General features: G+C 40.6%; 1 protein-coding gene across 1 annotated transcript in view; it reads left to right on the forward strand.

Moving 5' to 3' along the window:
- The window catches only part of NCOR1 (nuclear receptor corepressor 1), a 195,160-nt gene that overhangs the window by 150,712 nt on the left and 20,930 nt on the right, over positions 1–23,518 (forward strand). The window contains exons 30-39 of the mRNA XM_011975291.1: positions 274–634; positions 2,618–2,845; positions 5,075–5,284; positions 5,767–5,916; positions 6,602–6,727; positions 10,407–10,572; positions 10,779–11,272; positions 14,050–14,178; positions 14,576–14,733; positions 14,899–15,122. Of these exons, the coding sequence (XP_011830681.1) occupies positions 274–634; positions 2,618–2,845; positions 5,075–5,284; positions 5,767–5,916; positions 6,602–6,727; positions 10,407–10,572; positions 10,779–11,272; positions 14,050–14,178; positions 14,576–14,733; positions 14,899–15,122 (2,246 nt within the window). The remainder of the gene's footprint in view (positions 1–273; positions 635–2,617; positions 2,846–5,074; positions 5,285–5,766; positions 5,917–6,601; positions 6,728–10,406; positions 10,573–10,778; positions 11,273–14,049; positions 14,179–14,575; positions 14,734–14,898; positions 15,123–23,518) is intronic.

Consider the following 23,518-nt stretch of genomic DNA (forward strand, 5'->3'; position numbering starts at 1 on the left):
TTCAGCCTCCCAAAGTGCTGGGATTATAGGTGTGAGCCATGGCGCCTGACGTTGCGTACTTCTTATCATCAAGTTTTCTTGTGTCCATAGCATGGAGTGTGGAATGTGGGAAAGTATGCAGCTTGGGATCAGTGGGGTTGTGATTGAGATGTCCAGCAGACAAAAAAAAGGTCACCACAGTGAACTGTAACTGCCATGGGCCAGACGTAGACCTGAGATAGAAAAGTAGCCAGATGACTTTGCCACCTGTAATGTTTGTTTCTTTCCCTTTAGGGCACACCAATAAAGTTTGACAACAACTCAGGTCAATCTGCCATCAAACACAATGTCAAATCCTTAATCACGGGGCCTAGCAAACTATCCCGTGGAATGCCTCCGCTGGAAATTGTGCCAGAGAACATAAAAGTGGTAGAACGGGGAAAATATGAGGATGTGAAAGCAGGCGAACCCGTGCGTTCCCGGCACACGTCAGTGGTAAGCTCTGGCCCCTCCGTTCTTAGGTCCACACTGCATGAAGCTCCCAAAGCACAACTGAGCCCTGGGATTTACGATGACACCAGTGCACGGAGGACCCCTGTGAGTTATCAAAACACCATGTCCAGAGGCTCACCCATGATGAACAGAACTTCTGATGGTATGTTACTTTTGTTGCTTGGTCTGATCCTTTTTATTGCATTAAAAAAACAAAACAAAACAAAAAAACCTTTGTCAAGTAGTAAATATCAAATTGTTAGCTTTAGAGTATCCCAAGATCTGCAGGTCATGCTTGATTCTAGGAGTATGGAAGGCTACTAATTTAAAAGTAGGCATAATTTAAGTAAAATACCTAATATTTAAATCAAGTGCAGATTACGGCACAGTCCAGAAATGCTGTAGAGTAAGTGTATTTTTAGAGTGGATTTTCAGCCAATTGCATAAGGTTTTCTGGAAGTCAGTTTTCACATTGTTCCTTCAGTGGCAGTGTGGTGTGAAAGCTGCAAGTAGCCTCTGGAACAAGACTGCGTAAGCTTGAACTAACATTCTTACTGCATAAACTCAGATGAGTTACTTAGCTTTTTTGTAGCTTAGTTTCCTGATCTGTAAAATCATAATGTAACATTAAGACCTACCTCTCTGGATTATTATGAAGATCAAATAAGGTAGTACATGTAAAGAACTTAGAAGGGTGCTGAGTATTTACGAAGGGCTCGATAAATGTGAATTAAACTGTTGGTGTTACTGTCGTTATCATTGTTATCACTATAACCCCATGCTGCTGGCAGCTACATCAGTTGAGAAGTGATTTTTACCAAGTGGTCCCTGAATCAACCTGAGGCCCTTAAAAATGCATCCACCTACCATTTTTTATTATAATACAAATTTATTGGTGGCTGACATGCTACATCCTGGGCTGGGCACTGCAAGCTGTAGAAGAGTGTTTTGGCGGATGTGAGAGGCGTAGCACAGAGTGAGGAGAAGGGGAAGTCCTTGTTAGGGATAAGGGGGTGAGTCCAAATGCTTGTAGCTTTAGTTCTTACGGAGAGGTGCCTTGCAGAGGGAAGGGCACTACATGTTTGAGCACACTGGGACTTGGAAGGGGATGTGACAAACCAGTGTGATTTCTTTCTTTGGGCAGGCAGATTTGTTTGTGGTAAAGTTTATAGTATCAAAATATTCGTATTTCGATGTAATGGTTACACAACCATCATGCATTGTACTTAATGCCATTGTGAATTGTACCCTTTAAAATGGCTAAAATTGTAAATTTTATGTTATGTATATTTCACCACAGTTAAAAAAATTGAGGGTGGCTGGGTGCGGTGGCTCACACCTGTAATCCCAGCACTTTGGGAGGCCATGGTAAAACCCCGTCTTTACTAAAAATACAAAAAAAATTAGCCTGGCATGGTGGCGTGCTCCTGTAGTCCCAGTTACTCGGGAGGCTGAGGCAGGAGAATTGCTTGAACCCAGGAGGTAGAGACTGCAGTGAGCCGAGAGCACGCCACTGCACTACAGCCTGGGCGACGGAGCGAGACTCCATCTCAAAAAAAAAAAAAAAAAAAATTGAGGGTGATGGCTAGTAAGTGTTCGAATATATAGTCATTGGTGGGACAGTCTGAACACTCTGAATAACATAATTTAAAAGAGGAGAGGCTGGAGTAGGGAGGAGATAGATGTTGGTGAAGTAATGAGAAAGTCATTGTGGAAGAACAGAGCAAGGAAAAAATTAGTGAAAGTTGTGATTAATGAGTAGCAAGGAAGTTGCATAACACAGGCAATGAGAAAACTGAAGTTTACTACATGTGGGGACAAAAGAATTTAGAAATGTTAAAGTCATACAAAAAACAATCATTCATAATGAGATTTAAAGAAGAGTATTGAATTTTCTTTTTAATGTTACATAAGGTGGTAAAATACTGGTGCTGTGATCCAAAAGGTGACAGTACTCTCCAAATCTCAAGTTTCTACTAGTTGTTTCCATTTTCATATTTTGCAATATTGAATGTTAAATGTGGAGGGGAAAGAGAAGATCCAAATACATGAATATAGTCTGTATTTGAATGGTTGAGAAATGGACAAATATTATCATACTTTGCAAGTTTCTTAAGAACTTGTGGCATTGGCTCTTTTTTTCCAGTTACAATTTCTTCTAACAAGTCTACCAATCATGAAAGGAAATCGACACTGACCCCTACGCAGAGGGAAAGTATCCCAGCGAAGTCTCCAGTGCCTGGGGTGGACCCTGTCGTGAGCCACAGTCCGTTTGATCCCCATCACAGAGGCAGCGCTGCAGGAGAGGTTTATCGGAGCCACCTGCCCACGCACTTGGATCCAGCCATGCCTTTTCACAGGGCTTTGGATCCTGGTAAACATGAAATATAGTGATAATTTATGGCAAATAAATATGCCACCTGTATGCCTTTTCAGCTTTCTGTTGTTGTATAATACAGTACAATTGCAAGTACCATTAATGTACAGCTCAGTGAATTTTCACAAACTAAATTCCCCCATGTTACCAGCACCCAGATCAAGAAATAAAATCTTATCAGCACCCAGTAAAGAACTAAAAATAATAGTATATGAAAAGCTCTCTTATGGCACTTGGTGAAGCTAATTGAAAATGTGGGTTAATGTGAATAATTATTTTAAAATGACAGGGGCATACCTTAAACGTGTTAACTTACAGCATAGATGTTCATTTACCAGTACTCTGATCTAAGGCCAAGGCTTTTTCAAAAACGATTGATTAAAGCTCACTGTCTTATATAAAAGAAATTCACATTTCCAGGTGTTTCTTTTTTTAAGTAAAGCTAGAATTTCCAAGTAAAGACACTTCCAAACAATCTAAATACAGAATCCTTCTAGATTTTTTTCCAGCCTTTTAAAGTTGTCTGGTCCACACCTGATTCAACTTCTGTATCAAGTCTTTCCAAAGCTATTAACTTAGTTTTCAGAGAAACCACTCTTCATTCTTCTTTGATTTACAAATTATGTCATTAAGGTACATAATTCTAGTAACAAGTACAGCTGGAAGAAACTTTAGAACACCACTGACGTTGGTAGACAGAATCTGATAGGTGCAGACATGTGCAGGTTTCTAGAGAGCAGTCTGTGCTGGGCAGAGGGCACTGTGTTTTACATAGGGAGGGGAGGGGAGCAGTCCCATTGGTTGGTACAGAGAGGCTCGGCTGGGCTGTTATAATCTGCAGGACCAGCGGCCGCACCTTGTCCTCCCAGGGTGCAGTCCTTGCTCTTCCTTGCCGCTATTGGCTGAGCCCAGTCACACATGTGTTTTCTGCTCAGACCTCTTCTCTGGCCTAAACTCTTTGCTTTGCTTATTACTTATATCCTTCAGGTGCAAATTAGAACACAGAATACTTGTGCCTCACTTTGGTCCTTAGGGAAGAATTTTTCATTATCAGTATGCTAAATTTTAAAAGTAAGAATTCTAAGGGTTATTTACATTTCATAATAGCAAAGTACCTGTGGGAAATGTTTTATCTAAAAGCTGTGTAAGTGTCATCAAAGTATGTGTCATTTGACAACACTGTTTCAGAGGAGCCCAATACCTGTTACTTAGGGCACTGTGTCCCAGATTGTGTCAGCTGACAGACTTACCTAGCTTCTAGATGAAGGGGAAGCAAATATTCCAGAAAACATGTTATTTGCTTTTCTAGGGAGAACATATACATATAAAATAGGTCACTCCAGTTCTCAGACAAAATGGAATGTTTCTAGTTTCTATTTAGTGTTTATCATAGTCTTCATTTTGTAATGGTTTCATTTGCTTGTTTTTGAGCCTGAGCTGGATTATAATGTTTCGAGGAGAGAGACATTATCTTCTACTTTTTACCACACCTTACGCCTTCCTCGTGTCATGTGTCTTGTGTCATTCTATCACCTAGGGGTTGCGAAAAACTACAGCTTTTTAGCCAAATCCTGTTGCCTGTTGTGTTTGTAAATAAAGTTTTATTAGGACACAGCCACACCATTTATTCTTTTTTCCTGTAGCTCTTTTTGTGCTACAGTGTCAGAGTTGAGTAGCTGTGACAGATACGAAAAGGCCCACAAAGCCTAAAATATATTTACCATTTGGCCCTTTATGTCAAAAGTTTGCCAGTCTGCTCCAAACACATGGGCTAATTAAATGCTTATAGTCTATAATCATTTTCACCCCCTGGAGAGTAAAGTTACTGATTGCCATAAAGTGTTTTCGTATACATTTCTGTTGGTTGTATTGGATGATCAGTACTGTAAAAACAATTCTGTTTTCAAACACAACTCTTGCAGATGGCAGGTAAAAATATAATAAAGTTACATGTCAAAGATTGAAAGTAAAAGTACCTGAGAAGTTTTTAGCTACTGTTATCCTTCCCCTTTTTCCATTACTTCTCAGACATTAGAATGAATTAGAAGTGATACTGCTAATATATCAAGGTCTAAAATAAATCCACCTTAATCCTTATAACTAAGTAAAAGTTCCATGTGCACTAGCTCAGCACATGATTTTTCTCTACTCTTTTGTAGATGGTGTTTAGCAAATGCATTTCAGCCAGGACAAAACTCAGTGCCTTTCTTTCATTCTCTCAATCAGCAGCGGCTGCTTACCTGTTTCAGAGACAGCTTTCACCAACTCCAGGTTACCCAAGTCAGTATCAGCTTTACGCAATGGAGAACACAAGACAGACAATCTTAAATGATTACATTACCTCACAACAGATGCAAGTGAACTTGCGTCCAGATGTGGCCAGAGGACTCTCCCCAAGAGAGCAGCCACTGGGTCTCCCATACCCAGCAACGAGAGGTGTGTGTCTTTGCATTTCAGAATTCATAGAATATTTATGTTTACCCAGTGTTTCTTAGGTACTCAATAAATACTTGTTGAATGAATGATGGAAAGAAAGAAAGAAAAGAACACTGTATCCTTCTTCCCATAGACTTTTTAGCCCAGAGACATACATTGAGAGAAGGTGTTTTGGTGAATACTGAAATTTTGGTTTAGTTAAACCAAATCCTTGTGCTGAGTATTTGTAATCCATGTTTTACAAGTTTCTCTGTCTCTTTAATCTCCCCATACTTTGAGGTTACTAATATGAAGTACAGTCTTTAATATCCTTCTTGAGAGTTAAAGAATGTTTTAAAAAGTAATGATGATAGTAAACATTTTTATTTATATTATATACAAATTATCCTTGATTCACAGAGATAGACAAAATCCAAAAGTCATGTATGGTTCTGTACCTTTAGAATAACACTTAACATAAATTGTATTTGTCTTTTGGATAGGAATCATTGACCTGACCAATATGCCTCCAACAATTTTAGTGCCTCATCCAGGGGGAACAAGCACTCCTCCCATGGACAGAATCACTTATATTCCTGGTACGCAGATTACTTTCCCTCCCAGGCCATACAACTCTGCTTCCATGTCTCCAGGTAAGATTCTACAGTCACACACCTCTCTAATAGAACCATTGTGTTTATGTTTTTACAACATAGCCTTTTAAGGTATTTTGGGCAATTTTCCTTTCTTTGGTTTCTTGTTTTTCTTTTAACATTTAATAGTAGTTCTTATGTGCCAGCTGTCACTAGATACCTTAGAAATGCCTTAAAAGCTTATGTTATGCTTCAGTTCTTATCCAGGACTCTTAATAAAACAAACTCCTTTTTCTCTTTTCTTGTCTTGTCTTTTTTTTGTTTGTTTTGGAGACAGAGTCTGGCTCCGTTGCCCAGGCTGGAGCGCAGTGGTGTGATCTCAGCTCACTGCAACCTCCATCTCCCGGGTTCAAGAGATTCTCATGCCTCAGCCTCTGGAGTAGCTGGGATTACAGGTGTGCGCCACCACACCTGGCTAATTTTTTGTGTGTTTTTAGTAGAGACAGGGTCTCACTATGTTGCCCAGGCTGGTCTCAAACTCCTGGCCTCCGGTGATCCACCTGCCTTGGCCTCCTGAAGTACTGGGACTATAGGTGTGAGCCACTGCACCTGGCCAAAAGAAGCTTCTTATATCCTAAATTTGAAGCTTTGTGAAAAATTTTCAATCACTTGGAATTTCAGAATTGTTTGATATACTCAGTCAGTTGATATTTTTATCTTTAAGCTGCAGGTTTATGTTTTACAGGACATCCAACACACCTTGCAGCTGCTGCAAGCGCCGAGAGGGAACGGGAACGGGAGCGGGAGCGGGAGAAGGAGCGGGAGCGGGAACGGATTGCTGCAGCTTCCTCCGACCTCTACCTGCGGCCAGGTCAGTGAAAGGCACTGCTCTTCCATTCTCTGGACACATCTTAGCAGTCTTGTACGCTGTGTTTAATGCTGCGCACAAAAATGTTTGATGCAAACCAAAATTCTAAGACATCGTTATTACAGGCCCCAAGTGAAAAACAGGTGAAAGTGCTGTAACAGCTGAGATGGTGGAAACATGGATTTTACACGGAAAAATGTTTTCATGATGAAGCTATCATTTGGTGCAAACAGTGGACTGCGGTTGGGCCTGAAGATACTGGTCACAGAGCTTTCAAGGCTGAAAGAACAGCCCTAGCAAAATCTCCTGGATATGAAGGTGTTTTTGAGCTTGAGTTTAGAGGAGGAATGGAAAATACAGTTAGCAGCTTGTGTAGCATCTTGAATTACAATGAAACGTTGTGTCCAGGAGGCAGGTGACATGATCAGAGGGACATTTACATACGAGTGGAATAGGTGGATTAAAACCCTGAAGGGAGGCCGGGCACGGTGGCTCAAGCCTGTAATCCCAGCACTTTGGGAGGCCGAGGCGGGCGGATCACGAGGTCAGGAGATCGAGACCATCCTGGCTGACACGGTGAAACCCCGTCTCTACTAAAAAATACAAAAAACTAGCCGGACGAGGTGGCGGGCGCCTGTAGTCCCAGCTACTGGGGAGGCTGAGGCAGGAGAATGGCGTGAACCCGGGAGGCGGAGCTTGCAGTGAGCTGAGATCCGGACACTGCACTCCAGCCTGGGCGGCAGAGCGAGACTCCGTCTCAAAAAAAAAAAAAAAAAAAAAAACCCTGAAGGGTGGGTATGGCTGGTTCCAGAAGGCCAGTGAGACTGTCAGTAGTTCATATGCGTCCTAATGGTGGCCTGGAATACTTTACACTGGGAATGGCCAGAAAAGAACTGCTGGGAAGAATATCACTGTAGACTCAAAGGGACTTAACTAGATATGGGGAGTGAGAAAGAGACGAGGAACAAGATTAGTCTGCAATAAAGATAGAGCATGATGAGTGAAAGCAAAGATGTAATGATTTTAGACATCCAGGTTGAATATCCCAAATGCTTGGAACCAGGATTTTTTCGGATTTTGGAATATTGGCATTATGCCAGTTGGACATTGCTAATCCAAAAATAATGAAATTTGAAGTGCTCCAGTGACTGTTTACTTTGAGTGTCATGTCAGCTAAAAAGTTTTGGATATTGGAGCATTTCTGACTTGGATTTGGGATGCCCAGCCTCTCATGTGTCCATGGGGAATCTTTTTTATCCATGGTATACTTGCTCTTTTCAGTTCTTTTACTTAAATCAAATCATTGACCATGTGTGTATTGTCAGATACTCTGATCTGGTACTCAGAAGAAAAGACAGAGCTTGGAGATACTGATTTAGGAGTCACCTGCAAGAGCTGAAGCTCTGGCTTGAATGAGATTTCCAAGGGGCAAGAGTGTGAAAAGAAGTGTAGGTCAGTCTTTAGATATTACCAGGAGAGTTGATCTAGGTCGGGGCAAAAGGAAGCAGAAACGTGTCAGAGAGTTAGGTACAGAACCAAAGGGCACAGTGGCAGAAGGTTGTCACATTGATACTGTCATAGGAAACAAACCTTTGAAATCAATATGAATGGCAATATATGGAAGGAGCCCGAAAGATAGTCATCATATTTGACCCAGTAATATTTCTGAGGAGTTAAATAATTTAGTGGTTACAAAGCTCAAACACATTTAGCTATAACTGTGTCACCCAGAAGATCTTGTATAATCTATGTAAAGTAAGATTATCTATATACCTTTATCTGTGTACAATAAAAATCACTAAGAATTTGACTATAGGAAGTGCTTTAATGAATTGTAAGGCAGAACAGTAATATTGATTCCATGTTAATTGCATAAAACATGGAAAATTGTTTAAGAAACCCTCATACAAATAATACATAACTTTGGTAGAGACTAGATTTTTAAAATGTTTGTGATCCTACTGATGAACAAAATTTATATTTAAGGCACAAAGATACCATTTCTCTGCATCAGACATGTAAGAAAGTTGATAAATATTGTGTTGGAGTTTCTGCAGAAACAGATACTCATGTTGGCAATGGCAGTGTAAATTGGTGTAGCCTCTGTGGAGATAGAAATTTTAAATACTCTTCCATCTAGTAATTCACATCTAGGAATATATATCCCATAGAAATACTTAGATAAGCTGGGCATGGTGGCTCATGCCTGTAATCCCAGCTACTCAGGAGGCTGAGGCAGGAGGATTGCTTGAGGCCGGGAATTCAAGACCAACCTCAGCAGCATAGTGATACCCTGTCTCTAAAATATATATATATAAATTAGCCAGGAGCGGTGCTGTGCACCTGTAGTCCTAGCTACTCAGGAGGCTGAAGTGGGATGATCCCTTGAAGCCAGGAATTTGAGGCTGCAGTGAGCTGTGGAGTGCCCTGGGTAACAGAGTGTGATGCTGTCTCTTAAAATTTTTCAAATTTAATTAAAAAATAAATATTCATATAAGCTGATGAATGGTTAGAAGGGAGAAAACTGCTGAGAAGCCTGGCTGAGGTGGTGGTGTGTGTGAGAAGAGTGGTGTGTGGTAAAACGGCTAGCTGTTATGAAGCCAGTGAGCAGGTTAGAAGGTTGGAGTGAGGACACAGAACAAGACGAGGTCGAGAGGAAAGTGATTGGGGAGGGATTTGAGAGTTCAAAATCTTCTGCGTGAAGTAGTTCTGACCAAGTCCAAGCTCTGACTTTGTTATGGGAGAGTTAGAGTTAAGTGAACAAAAACATACCAAATATTGTAGAAGTGTAATTGTGGGAGCCAAGTTTTATGTGGGAGGATAATGTGAATGATTTCATTTCAAAAGAGAGCTTGCTGAGAGAAAGAGTCACCTGTGAAGGGGACAGTGAAGAAATGAAGCAGGGCAAACTGTGGTTGAATGAAACAGTCTCAAACCCTAGTGTAGCAGTGGTATGTTATTTTCATTATGATGCTTAGAAAGTTGTGCCTGATTAGATTTTGGAAATCATGTACAGACTGGAGTTTGAGGAAGACTCTGAAAGATGAACTTATATGATTTGTAGTAGTACTTCTTGGTGCTGTTTTATTTCTGGGATCAAGATTGAAATTTATCAGAGAAATGGAAATGACAGTAAATGATGGCTGACGTTTTGTTTCAAGTGACTGCTGCGGTTTTATTGCATCTTTATTTGGAAATTTTTAGAACATATTTCTGGAAAGGCCAGAAAGTAGACTATCAAGTTTCTTGTCTTGTTTTCCTTTTTTCTATTTAGGTATATTAGGAAATAAACAATCCGGCCGGGCGCGGTAGCTCACGCCTGTAATCCTAGCACTTTGGGAGGCCGAGACGGGCGGATCACGAGGTCAGGAGATCGAGACCATCCTGGCTAACACAGTGAAACCCCGTCTCTACTTAAAAAAATACAAAAAAAATAGCCAGGCGAGGTGTCGGGCGCCTGTAGTCCCAGCTACTCGGGAGGCTGAGGCAGGAGAATGGCGTGGACCCGGGAGGTGGAGCTTGCAGTGAGCCGAGATTGCGCCACTGCACTCCAGCCTGGGCAACAGAGCTAGACTCCGTCTCAAAAAAAAATAAAAAATAAAAAAATAAACAATCCATAAGCATTGCTTCCTTTTATCTGTAGCTTCCTCCTTATGTCTTTTTTTCTTTTTCACCTCTGCAGGCTCAGAACAGCCTGGCCGACCTGGCAGTCATGGATATGTTCGCTCCCCTTCCCCTTCAGTAAGAACTCAGGAGACCATGTTGCAACAGAGACCCAGTGTTTTCCAAGGAACCAATGGAACCAGTGTAATCACACCTTTGGATCCAACTGCTCAGCTACGAATCATGTCAGTCTCTTGTACATATTTTGACAAAAAAAGTCTCTTGTATATTCATTTTAAAATTTGTGACTGCAATAGTCTAAGTATAGTCATGCTTTTCTGCCCGTGCCACGAAGCCTTTTTTGTTGTTGCAGTTTGTCCTTCCATCTCCCCACCACATTCCCAGCAAATGGTCTTCCCTTCACAGAGCTGTGATTTGGTTTTATTTACAGGCCACTGCCTGCTGGGGGCCCTTCAATAAGCCAAGGCCTGCCAGCCTCCCGTTACAACACTGCTGCGGATGCCCTGGCTGCTCTTGTGGATGCTGCAGCTTCTGCACCCCAGATGGATGTGTCCAAAACAAAAGAGAGTAAGCATGAAGCTGCCAGGTTAGAAGAAAATTTGAGAAGCAGGTCAGCAGCAGTTAGTGAACAGCAGCAGCTAGAGCAGAAAACCCTGGAGGTGGAGAAGAGATCTGTTCAGTGTTTATACACTTCTTCAGCCTTTCCAAGTGGCAAGCCCCAGCCTCATTCTTCAGTAGTTTATTCTGAGGCTGGGAAAGATAAAGGGCCTCCTCCAAAATCCAGATATGAGGAAGAGCTAAGGACCCGAGGGAAGACTACCATTACTGCAGCTAACTTCATAGACGTGATCATCACCCGGCAAATTGCCTCGGACAAGGATGCGAGGGAACGTGGCTCTCAAAGTTCAGACTCTTCTAGTAGCTGTATGTATCTCAATCTGAGTTTCACAATGTGATGTCTGAGTAAAGAATTACTTTATTCTTTAGGTCAAGTAGAACTATATGGTATTTAAAAATCCTAATGCTTGATAGTAAATGTAATGCAAAAATGTATCTTCTGCTGTTTTTATGATTATTTAAATATCCCAGTTTCCTACGTATAAGCCTATCAATGTATTTTCCACAAGAAAACTGTATCATTTATGTAATTAAATTTAGAAAGTAGAAGGCAGACTTATTAACATATTTAGGCATCTGAAAGGTAGTGGATATATCTCCAGGCTCTGTGCTACTGAGGTATAATTTCTCAGGAAGCATTTGCTAGGACATGGTTCTGTATTTATGCCAATACCCCAAAGCCTCTAATATCCTTTTTCTAAGACACAGAGTTTTAAAAGTGAGACTACCTATTACTGGTGATTGGTATTTATATTGCATCTTTTTTGCAAGTTGGATTTTGTTCAAGTCTGGTTAGTCATTGTGATGGCTAACCTGCAAATCTTGAAATTCACAGGTCTACATTAAAATGCTAGAAAAGTTACTTTTTAAATTTTCTTTTAAACTATTGCCTCAATTCTATGTGGAATTGTAGAAAGAACAAGCAACTATTTAAATAAGCATCTGCTAACACTGGAAGTAATTTAATCATATATAGTCATCTTTCTGTTATATCCATTGAATAAATTCAGTAGATTTAGAGATCATGAAAAAAAATGATTTCTTATGCTCCAGAATGCAATGTGCAGTTCTTGTGATCTCTAAGTATCCACTAGCTTAATTATAATTTGTTTAGGTCACATCTACCCCATTGCTGAGGCTTTTAGAGAGAGAGGGTAGTGCTGTGTAGACAAAAGACTTCTTTTAGCCTGAGATGAGGAAAACCTGCAATATAGATTTTCTGCATGCAGAAAATTGCTCACTGAGAAAGAGATATTCTATAGTTGTATGAATAGGTCTTTTGAAGGGAAGTCGCCAGCACACTGGGAGATCCCACCTGGGCTTATTGAATGGTATAGCACATGGGTTCCTTAATCATTGGATTAAACATTTCTTTTCAGTTTGCATCACAAACCAAACCTTGCTGTAGGAATTTGATTTTCAGAAGGTTTGAAAATAGCTCATCTTTTCTGAGTGTCCATGTCTCTGTGTGTGGTTATCATTTTTATCACTGGTCAGTGAATTCCATGATGTCCAAAGGCTATGTACAGTTCTTCAGTGTGGCTTTCAGTTTGACTCTTGAGAGCCCCTCATCCTGAAGGTGAAGTCCGTTGCCATAGTCTTGCCCCTTAAGGCTTCAAGAGCAATGTGAACACAGTTCTGAATCAGACTTTCTACTGAGTGAATATTGGAAGTTGTAAGCAGATTTAGGATGTTGAATACATAACCAGTGATGAGTAACAGTGGATACAAAAGTCACAAATTGTTGTAAACTTCTTAGAATATAGTGATTTATTTTAGTTTCTCAGTGATCATTTCTGTCCTATTTATCAAGTTTCCAGTCTCCTAAGTGTACTAGAACCCAGGTGGCTGCAGTTTCCATGACCTGGTGGGGATAGGAAGGACTGTTGAGTACCAGAGGAGCAGCTGGTGGCTAGGGAGCAGGGTTCATTCCCACCTGCTGCATCTGTGTCCAGCCAGGGCCATGTACCCTTTGGAGCTCTGATAGTGCTCTCAGATTCTATAGTGTAGTTTGTAGATGTGAACAACCCTCTGAATTCAGAGGTTCCTGAATAGGTGGTTACATCTGCTCTCAACTGTCAGCTCTGAGGCCATGGCAGGACTGTGAAAAGCTGCCTGTTAGCCCCACTGCACAGCCCCTCTGTTTACTTGAGAACTGCGTCTTAGAGGAGGTCCTTTTTGATGTGGGTATCCTCCAGAGTTGGTTGACATCCTCCCTTTCTGGGAATATACTTCCCTTCAGACATTCTCTACCATTTCTGGTTATTTTCACAATGTAACAGAGTGCTAAAAAATTAATATTTGGAGTAACTTTTGTTAGCAATACTCCAGTTATTTGAGAAAATCATTATATATAGTGTTATATAATCCATAGCTTTAAAATCATCATGGTAGTAAATGAAGCAGCTTTATAGCATCAGCGTTTTTCTAAGAATGGAATGTCCCACAGAATTGGAATTATTGGAATCAGTTATTGAGATCTACTCCCTTATTTGCTTATTAACCTCTTTCCATAAATGTTTCCCTGGTGATTTCTTTTCCAGCTCCCAGGAAAAATATCATAAATCTGTTCTCTGTTCTGCCTCATTCCAGTGTTTATTATTGTGCTTTAAAACGTGTCTTTTTTTTTTTTTTTTGAGATGGAGTTTCGCTCTCGTTGCCCAGGATGGAGTGCAATGGCGCAATCTCAGCTCACCACAACCTCTGCCTCCTGGGTTCAAGCGATTCTCCTGTCTCAGCCTCCCGAGTAGCTGGGATTACAGGCATGAGCCACCACGCCTGACTAATTTGGTATTTTTTTAGTAGAGACAGGGTTTCTCCACGTTGGTCAGGCTGGTCTCAAACCCCCGACCTCAGGTGACCCACCTGCCTCGGCCTCCCAAAGTGCTGGGATTACAGGTGTGAGCCACTGCACCTGGCCTAAAATGTCTTAAAGCTCATAAAACTTCAGAAAACCCTCATTAACCTGGAATACCATTGAACATGGTTGATCAGAATTGAAAATATGCTGTAGGTTTGAAGAACTTAGACTTCAGAAACTTTTCCCAGGATTAGTTTTAAAATAAGATTTTCTTTTCTTAAAGTATCTTCTCACAGGTATGAAACACCTAGCGATGCTATTGAGGTGATAAGTCCTGCCAGCTCACCTGCGCCACCCCAGGAAAAACTGCAGACCTATCAGCCAGAGGTGGTTAAGGCAAATCAAGCCGAAAGTATGTCTTCTTAAGCTACCATTTACATGTTTTCATATTTACATTTATCATTTGCTTCTAATTATCTGTCTAGACCATGGTAAGAATTAACTTGTTTTGTTTATTTTAGGGTAATCTTACATGAGCCTGCTTTAGAAACAGCTATCGATTCTTTTTTATTTTTTAATGATACAGAAAATAGTTTATATTAATTTTGTTTGCTTCTGCATTTATATTTTGTTCTAGTCCTCAGACTTCTGTCAGTGAATAATTTTTTTTTTCAAAATTAAGATAAGTTTTTTGTTCGGAGCTATGTACCACATCCTTTCATGTGTTCTTCTGAATTATATTTAATCTTTGATAATGAGTGAAAGGCACAGACATTCCTGGAGTAAGACATCTATGTGTTCTCTACTAGACGATGCTACCAGACAATATGAAGGACCATTACATCACTATCGACCACAGCAGGAATCACCGTCTCCCCAGCAACAGCTGCCCCCTTCTTCACAGGCAGAGGGAATGGGGCAAGTGCCCAGGACTCATCGGCTGATCACACTTGCTGATCACATCTGTGTAAGTTTTTCATTATTCTTATTAGCTGATTTTCTTTTTTGATCATGGGGAAAGCAGATTTCATATAGAAAAAGAAATTTATAATAAAGATACCTAGATTTCTTAATACTTTTTTTTTGCAAGTACTCAATGAATTTTACCACTTCCTTCTTTTCTCATTCACAGCAAATTATCACACAAGATTTTGCTAGAAATCAAGTTTCCTCACAGACTCCCCAGCAGCCTCCTACTTCTACATTCCAGAACTCACCATCTGCTTTGGTGTCTACACCTGTGAGGACTAAAACGTCAAATCGTTACAGCCCAGAATCCCAGGTTCAGTCTGTCCATCATCAAAGACCAGGTTCAAGGGTCTCTCCAGAAAATCTTGTGGACAAATCCAGGGGAAGGTATGATCTTTATTCCAAATTATATATAAGTTTCCCAACAGTAAAACAAATGGAATATATCTACAGGATAAGGAATTTGTTTCTCACAACTAAAGTTCATTTGCCTTTAATCCCTGGAAAGTGTAAATGAGCTTTGTTCCCCTGAATATTATTCTTAGAATGTCCACTGTCTTGGCATCTGGTACTATGTCTTTTTAATATATATTCAAAAGTTGATTATGTTCTGTTGGTTGGTTTGTAAAGACAGTTAAGAAGAATGTGTAGTTTGGTAGTGGTTTAGGGACACTTCAGTGGTCCTTCCTAATAATACCTCTCATATTTATCTGTCTCAGTGGTTTCTACTGGGTCAGCATCAGTAGAAGTTTAAGAAGGTGATATCAACCAGGCACAGTGGCTTATACCTATAATGCCAGCACTTTGGGAGGCTGAGGTAGGAGGATTGCTTGAGCCCAGGAATTTGAGACCAGCCTGGGCAACATAGTGAGATCTCATCTGTACAAAAAAAACTTAAAAAAAACAAAACAAAACAAAACAAATCTATCTATCTATCTATATATATAGGTTGTTTGCTTCTGCATTTATATTTTATTCTAGTCCTTAGACTTCTGTCAGTGTATATCTATACACACACATATATATACACACACACGTATATATTTTAAGGTGACATTAAATAAAGGAAAGGGAAGCCAGTAGTGGCACCATGAGTGGAAACATGTTATATGCCAGGGCTCTCTGATAAAGAGCGTATCTTCTTACCTGATAGTCTGTGTTTGTTTAAAATAAAGTGGATGCAGGATTCTTGCTTCAAAGTGGTAGACTAAATATTAGCACATGTTAAGTTATAGTTAACAAGCACAAGGGAAATAAATTTAAGAATGCTGAGAAGGCCAGGCATGGTGGCTCACGCCTGCAATCCCAGCACTTTGGGAAGCCAAGGTGGGGGCATCACCTGAGGTCAGGAGTTCAAGACCAACCTGGCCAAAATGGTAAAACCCCATCTCTACAAAAATACAAAAAAAAAAATCAGCCAGGTATGATGGCAGGTGCCTGTAATCCCAGCTACTCAGAAGGCTGAGGCAGAAGAATCACTTGAACCTGAGATCACGCCATTGCACTCCAGCCTGGGTGACAGAATGAGACTCCATCTCAAAAAAAAAAAAATGCTGAGAACAAGACTGAGATATTGGCAGATCAAAGATTCTGGCAAATACTTGGAAGACATAGAGGACAGATGAGCCAGAGTAATGGAAGCCATGGCTCAGAGCCTGAAAAAGAGAAATTTGTAGCAGAAGTGATTCTCCAGCCTACCTACCAACCCATTGAAGTGAGCAAAGAGTAGAAAGAATATAGATGAGAAGCTAGATGGTCTTCTTTAAAAAAAAAAAAAAAAAAAAATTATTGTGGAAGTTTTCAAATACATACAAAAGTAGAGAGAACAAGTATAATACACCTCTAGGAATCGATCACCCAATTTTGGTAATCATCAGTGTATAACGAGTTTTGTTTCATTTTTATCCCCGCTTGCCCCAACCCCTAAACTGCATAATTTAGTCATTAGAAGAAGCTGGATAACCTTAAGGATAAGATGAAAGCACATTTATTCCCTGTTAGCCACAACAAAACCAAAAAAAGAAAAGAAATGCAATTATCAAGAAAAATGGAAAACTATATAGCACTGCCATGGTCCATTCCTGATGAAAATGTTCACACAATCTGTGGTGTTAGAAAACAGAGTGAACTGGTTTTCATTTTAGTTAGTTATTTATTTACCTTTCATTTTAAGTTCAGGGGTACATGTGCAGGTTTATTATATACGTAAACTCGTGCCGTGGGGGTTTGTTGTAAAGATTGCTCTGCCACCCAGGTATTAAGCCCGGTACCCATTCGTTATTTTTTCCTGAGCCTCACCCTCCACCCTCCAGTAGGCCCCAGTGTGTTGTTTTCTTCCATGTGTCCGTGTGTTCTCACCATTTAGCTCCCACTTGTAAGTGAGAACACGTGGTATTTGGTTTTCTGTTTTTGCGTTAGTTTGCTAAGGATAATGGCCTCCAGCTCCATCCATGTCCCTGAAAGGGACAGGAGCTCATTCTTTTTAATGGCTCCATAGTGTTCCATGATGTATATATACTACATTGTCTTTATCCAGTCAATCACTGATGGGCACTTGGGTTGATTCCATGTCTTTGCTGTTGTCAGTAGTGCTACAGTGAACATACATGTGCATGTGTCTTTATAATAGAATGATTTGTATTTCTTTGGGTATATATTCAGTAATGGGATTGTTGGGTTGATTGGTAGTTGTGTATTTAGGTGTTTGAGGAATTTCCACAGTGCCTTCCACAGTGGTTGAACTAATTTACACTCCCACCAACAGTGTATAAGTGTTCCATTTTCTCCACAACCTTTCCAGGATCTGTTATTTTTTCACTTTTTCGTAGCCATTCTGACTGGTGTGAGATGGTAGCTCATTGTGGTTTTGATTTGCACTTCTCTCTCTCTCTTTTTTTTTTTTTTTTGGAACAGAGTCTTGCCCTGTTGCCCAGGCTGGAGTGCAGTGGTGCGATCTCAGCTCACTGCAACCTCCACCTCCCAGGTTCAAGCGATTCTTCTGCCTCAGCCTCCTGAGTAGCTAGGATTACAGGCTTCTGCCATCATACCCAGTTAATTTTTGTATTTTTAGTAGAGACAGGGTTTCACTATGTTGGCCAGGCTGGTCTCGAACTCCTGACCTCAGTTGATCCACCTGCCTCAGCTTCCCAAAGTGGTGGGATTACAGGCATGAGCCACTGCACCCGACTTGATTTGCACTTCTCTAATGATCAGTGATATTGAGCTTTTTTTTCATATGCTTCTTGGCTGCATATATGTCTTCTTTTGAAAAGTGTCTGTTCATATCCTTTGCCCACTCTTTCTTATCTCATTCTGTTTGCCCAGGCTGGATTTCAGTGGTGCAGTCTCGGCTCACAGCAGCCTCAACCCTCCCAGGCTCTGGTGATTCTCCCACCTCAGCCTCCCAAGTAGCTGGGATTACAGGCGCACACCACCACACTCACTTTGCCTCCTCTTTAATGGAGTTGTTTTTTCTTGTAAATTTGTTTAAGCTCTTTATACATGCTGGATATTAGACCGTTGTCAGATGCATAGTTTGCAAAATTTTTCTCCCATTCTGTAGGTTGTCTGTTCACTCTGTTGATAGTTTCCTTTGCTGTGCAGAAGGTCTTTAATTAGATCCCCCTTGTCAGTTTTTGCTTTTGTTCCAGTTGCTTTTGGTGTCTTTGTTAGGAAATCTCTGTCCCTGCTGATGTCCTGAAAGGCATTTCCTAGGTTGTCTTCCAAGGTTTTTATATATATATATTTTTTTCACATTTAAGTCTTTAATCCATCTTGGGTTAATTTTAATATATGGCATAAAGAAAGGGCCCAGTTTCAGTCTTCTGCATGTGATAGCCAGTTATCCCAGCACCACTTATTGATAGGGAATCCTTTCCTTATTGCTTGTTTTTATTAGGTTTGTCGAAGATCAGATACTTGTAGGTGTGAGGCCTTATTTCTGCGTTCTCTGTTCTGTTCCATTCGTCTGTGTGTCTTATTTTTGTACCAGTACAATGCTGTTTTGGTTACTGTAGCCCTGTATTACAATTTGAAGTCAGGTAGTGTGACACCTACAGCTTTGTTCTTTTTGCTTAGTATTGCCTTGGCTATTCAGGCTCTTTTTTGGATCTATATGAATTTTAAAATAGTTTTTTCTAGTTCTGTGAAGAATGTCGTTGGTAGTTTAATAGGAATAGCATTTAATCTGTAATATGCATTGGGCAGTATGGCCATTTTAACGATATTGATTCTTCCTGTCCATGAACATGGAATGTTTTTTCATTTGTTTATGTCATCTTTTATTTCTTTGAGAAGTGTTTTGTAGTTCCCCTTGTAGACATCTTTCACCTCCCTGGTTAGCTGTATTCCTAGGTATTTTATTATTTTTGTGGTGGTTGTGAATCAAATTGCATTCCTTATTTGGCTCTCACTGGTGTATAGGAATGCTAGTGAATTTTTTGTTTTTTTTTTTTTTTTTGCACACTGATGTACCCTGAGACTTTGCTGAAGTTGTTTTTCAGCTTAAGGAGCTTTGGGGCTGAGACTATGGAGTTTTCTAGATATGTGGTTATGTCTCTGCAAACAGAGACAGTTTGACTTCTTTTCTTCCTATTTGGATGCCCTTTCTTTCTTTCTCTTGCCGGATCACCCTGGTGAGGACTTCCAATAGGATGTTGAATAAAAATGGTGACAGAGGGCATCCTTGTCTTGTGCTGGCTTTCAAGAGGAATGCTTCCAGCTTTTCCCCATTCAGTATGATTTGGCTGTGGGTTTTCATATATGGCTTTTTATTATGTTGAGGTATGTTCCTTCAATGTCTAGTTTACTGAGTTTTTAACATGAAAGGGTATTGAATTTTATTGAAAGCCTTTTATGCATCTGTTGAGATTTGTGTACACTGAACCAGCCTTGCATCCCAGGGATGAAATCTACTTGATTGTGGTGGATAAGCTGTTTAGTGTTTTGCTGGATTTGGTTTGCCAGTATTTTGTTGAGGATTTTTACATTGATGTTCATCAAGGATATTAGCTGGAAGTTTTCTTTTTATTGTTGTTGTGTCTCTGCCAAGTTTTGGTATCATGATGATGCTGGCCTATCAGGAGAACCTGCTCCCGATGTTTAACATGGGTTCTTTTCTATTTCCTGAGTGTCTCGGCTGGGTTGAGAAATAAAGGGAAAGAGCACAAGAGCCAGAAATTTAAAGCTGGGTGTCCGGGGGAGACATCACATGTCGGCAGGATCCGTGATGTTCTCCGAGCCATAAAACCAGCAAGTTTTTATTAGCGATTTTCAAAAGGGGAGGGAGTGCATGAATAGGGTGTGGGTCACAGAGATCACATACTTCACAAGGTAATAAAATATCACAAAGCAAATGGAGGCAGGGCAAGATCACATGACCACCAGATGAGGTGAAATTAAAATTGCTAATGAAGTTTCGGGCACTGTGCCCGAAACAGTGATAACATTGTTTACATCTTATCAGGAAACAGGGTTTGAGAGCAGACAACCTGTCTGACCACAATTTATTAGGCGGGAATTTTCCTGGTCCTAATAAGCCTGGGAGCACTACAGGAGACCAGGGCTTATTTCATCCCATGGGCTTCGACCATAAAAGACAAAAGACTGCATGCTTCTAAAGGGGCCATTTATAAGCCTACCTTCAGGGCACATTCTCTTTCTCAGGGATGTTGCTTGCTGAGAAAAATAATTCAGCGATATTTCTCCTGTTTGCTTTTGAAAGAGGAGAAATATAGCTCTGTTCTGTCCGGCTCACCAGCGGCCAGTTCAAAGTTCCTCTCTTGTTCCCTGAACATCGCTGTTATCCTGTTCTTTTTTTAAGATGCCCAGATTTCATATTGTTCAAACACACATGCTCTATAAACAATTTGTGCAGTTGACACAATCACAGGGTCCTGAGGCAACATTCATCCTCCTCAGCTTACGAAGAAGATGATGGGATTAAGAGATTAAAGAAAAGACAGGCATAGGAAATCACAAGGATATTCATTGGGGAAGTGATAAGTGTCCATGAAATCGCCACAATTTATGTTCAGAGATTACAATAAAGACAGGCGTAAGAAATTAGAAAAGTACTAATTTGGGGAACTAATAAATGTCCATGAACTCTTCACAATTTATGTTCTTCTGCTGTGGCTTCAGCCGGTCCCTCTGTTCGGGGTCCCTGACTTCCCGCAACACTGGCCTCATAGAATGAGATAGGGAGCAGTCCTTTCTCAATGTTTGGAATATTTTCAGCAGGAATAGCTCCAGCTCTTTTTGTACATCTGGTAGAATTCAGCTGTGAATGTGTCTGGTCATGGGCTTTTTTTGGGTGGTAGGCTGTTTATTACTGACTCAATTGCAGAGCACATTATTGGTCTGTTCAGGGAATCAGTTTTTTCCTGGTTCAGTTTTGGGAGGGTGTATGTGTCCAGAAATTATCCATTTCTTCTAGATTTCCTAGGTTATATGCATTAAGGTGTTCATAATATTCTAATGATTGATTGTGTTTCTGTGGGGTCAGTGGTAATATTCCCCTTGTCATTTCTGATTGTGTTTATTTGAATCTTCTCTGTTAGTCTTAACTAGTGGTTTTATTAATTTTTTCTAAAAACCAGATCCTGAAGCCGGGCATGGTGGCTCACGCCTGTAATCCCAGCACTTTGGGAGGTCGAGGAGGGCGGATCATGAGGCCAGGAGATCGAGAGGTTAACATGGTGAAATCCCGTCTCTACTTAAAAAAAAAAAAAAAAATTAGCCGGGTGTGCTATCAGGTGCCTGTAGTCCCAGCTACTCGGGAGGCTGAGGCAGGAGAATGGCGTGAACCAGGGAGGCAGAGCTTGCAGTGAGCCGAGATCGCACCACTGCACTCCAGCCTGGGCGACCGAGCGAGACTGTCTCAAAAAAAAAACCAGAAAAAAAAACCAGATCCTGAATTTGTTGATCTTCTGAGTATTTTTTTGTGTCTCAGCCTCCTTCAGTTCAGCTTCAGTTTTGGTTATTTCTTTTTTCTTTTGAGACGGAGTTTCGCTCTTGTTGCCCAGGATGGAGTGCAATGGCGCGATCTCGGCTCACTGCAACCTCTGCCTCCCGGGTTCAAGCAATTCTCCTGCCTCAGCCTCCCAAGTAACTGGGATTACAAGCATGCACAACCATCCCAGTTAATTTTGTATTTTTTTAGTGGAGACAGGGTTTCTCCACATTGGTCAGGCTGATCTCAAACTCCTGACCTCAGGTGATCTGCCTGCCTTGACCTCCCAAAGTGCTGGGATTACAGGTGTGAGTCACTGCACCTGGCAGTTTTGGTGATTTCTTGTCTTCTGCTAGCTTTGGGATTTGTTTGCTCTTGGTTGTGATGTTAGCTTGTTAACTTGAGATCTTTCTTTTTGATGTGGATATTTAGTGCTATAAATTGCCCTGTCAATAGTGCCTTAGCTGTGTCCCAGAGATTCTGGTATGTTGTATCTTTGTTCTCATTAGTTTCAAAAAACTTGCTTTCTGCCTTTATTTTATTATGTACTCCAGAAGCAGGTTATTCCATTTCCATTGGAATTGTATGGAGTGATCTTTATAAGCAAAACACAGAGGAGTTTCTCTGTAGTTCTAGAAAAGGATGTGAGGCAATAAATCATAAAAATGGCTGACAGATATTGAGAGTTGAGGGTTGCATAGGAAAGAGAGGTAGAAGTAAAGGTATGTGTGCTAATTTCTTCATTTTTAAAAAAGAAAATATAAAAGGCTGAAGTATGCTATGTAAAGGCAAAATGCACAAAATTAAAATAAAATAAGCAAGCCAGCACGGTGGCCAACACCTTTAATCTTAGTGCTTTGGGAGACCAAGGTGAGAGGATCGCTTGAGGCCAGGGGTTCAAGACCAGCCTGGGCAACATAGTGAGACCCCATCTCCACAAAAAAAACTAAAAAATAAAATTGCCCAGGCATGGTGGCATGCACCTGTAGTCCCAGCTACTTGGGAGCCTGAGGTGGGAGGATCACGTGAGCCCAGAATTTGAGGCTGCAGTAAGCAGTGATCATACTACTGCACTCTAGCCTGAGTGACAGAGGGAGACCCTGTCTCAAAAGTAAAAATAAAATGGGCAGCAACAGAGAAGGCAAATCAAATTCTTCATCTTTCATGAAAGAGAGTTAACAGATTCTGTTTCAAGTTTTATAAATCAAAAACATGTTTAAGATTATTTACCAAGTTTTGGAGGTAAACACTAAAACAACTAAAAAAAAAAAAAAAAGTGGCTATCTTGAATAACTGGATGGACTGACTGGGAAAGGCCATAACAAATCATGTTATAATTTTGCTTTAGTGTTATAGTCATAATTCAGATGTTGAAAGTCACAGGTGGCTTTAATATGCATAATCACTATGTCAAAAAATTTCAGGGGGGCTGGGTGTGGTGGCTCACGCCTGTAATCCCAGCACTCTCGGAGGCAAGGCAGATGTATCACTTGAGGTCAGGAGTTTGAGACCATCCTGGCCAACATGGTGAAACCCTGTCTCTAATAAAACTACAAAAATCAGCCAAGTGTGGTGGTGGCTACCTGTAATCCCAGCTACTTGGGAGGCTGAGGCACTAGAATTCATTCAGCCAGGGAGGTGGAGGTTGCAGTGAGCCAATATCATGCTATTGCACTCCAGCCTGGGTGACAGAGCAAGGCTCTGTCTTAAAAAAAAAAAAAAAAAAAAAAAAAGAGAGAGATAAATGGGTGGGAGCTAAATAGTGTGTCTATCTTATATTATTCTTACCAAATGGTATCCAGAGAAAAAATATAAAATTGCAGAGAACCCC

This window comes from Mandrillus leucophaeus, unplaced genomic scaffold (assembly GCF_000951045.1).
Source record: "Mandrillus leucophaeus isolate KB7577 unplaced genomic scaffold, Mleu.le_1.0 Scaffold153, whole genome shotgun sequence".
NCBI classification, from domain to species: Eukaryota; Metazoa; Chordata; class Mammalia; order Primates; family Cercopithecidae; genus Mandrillus; species Mandrillus leucophaeus.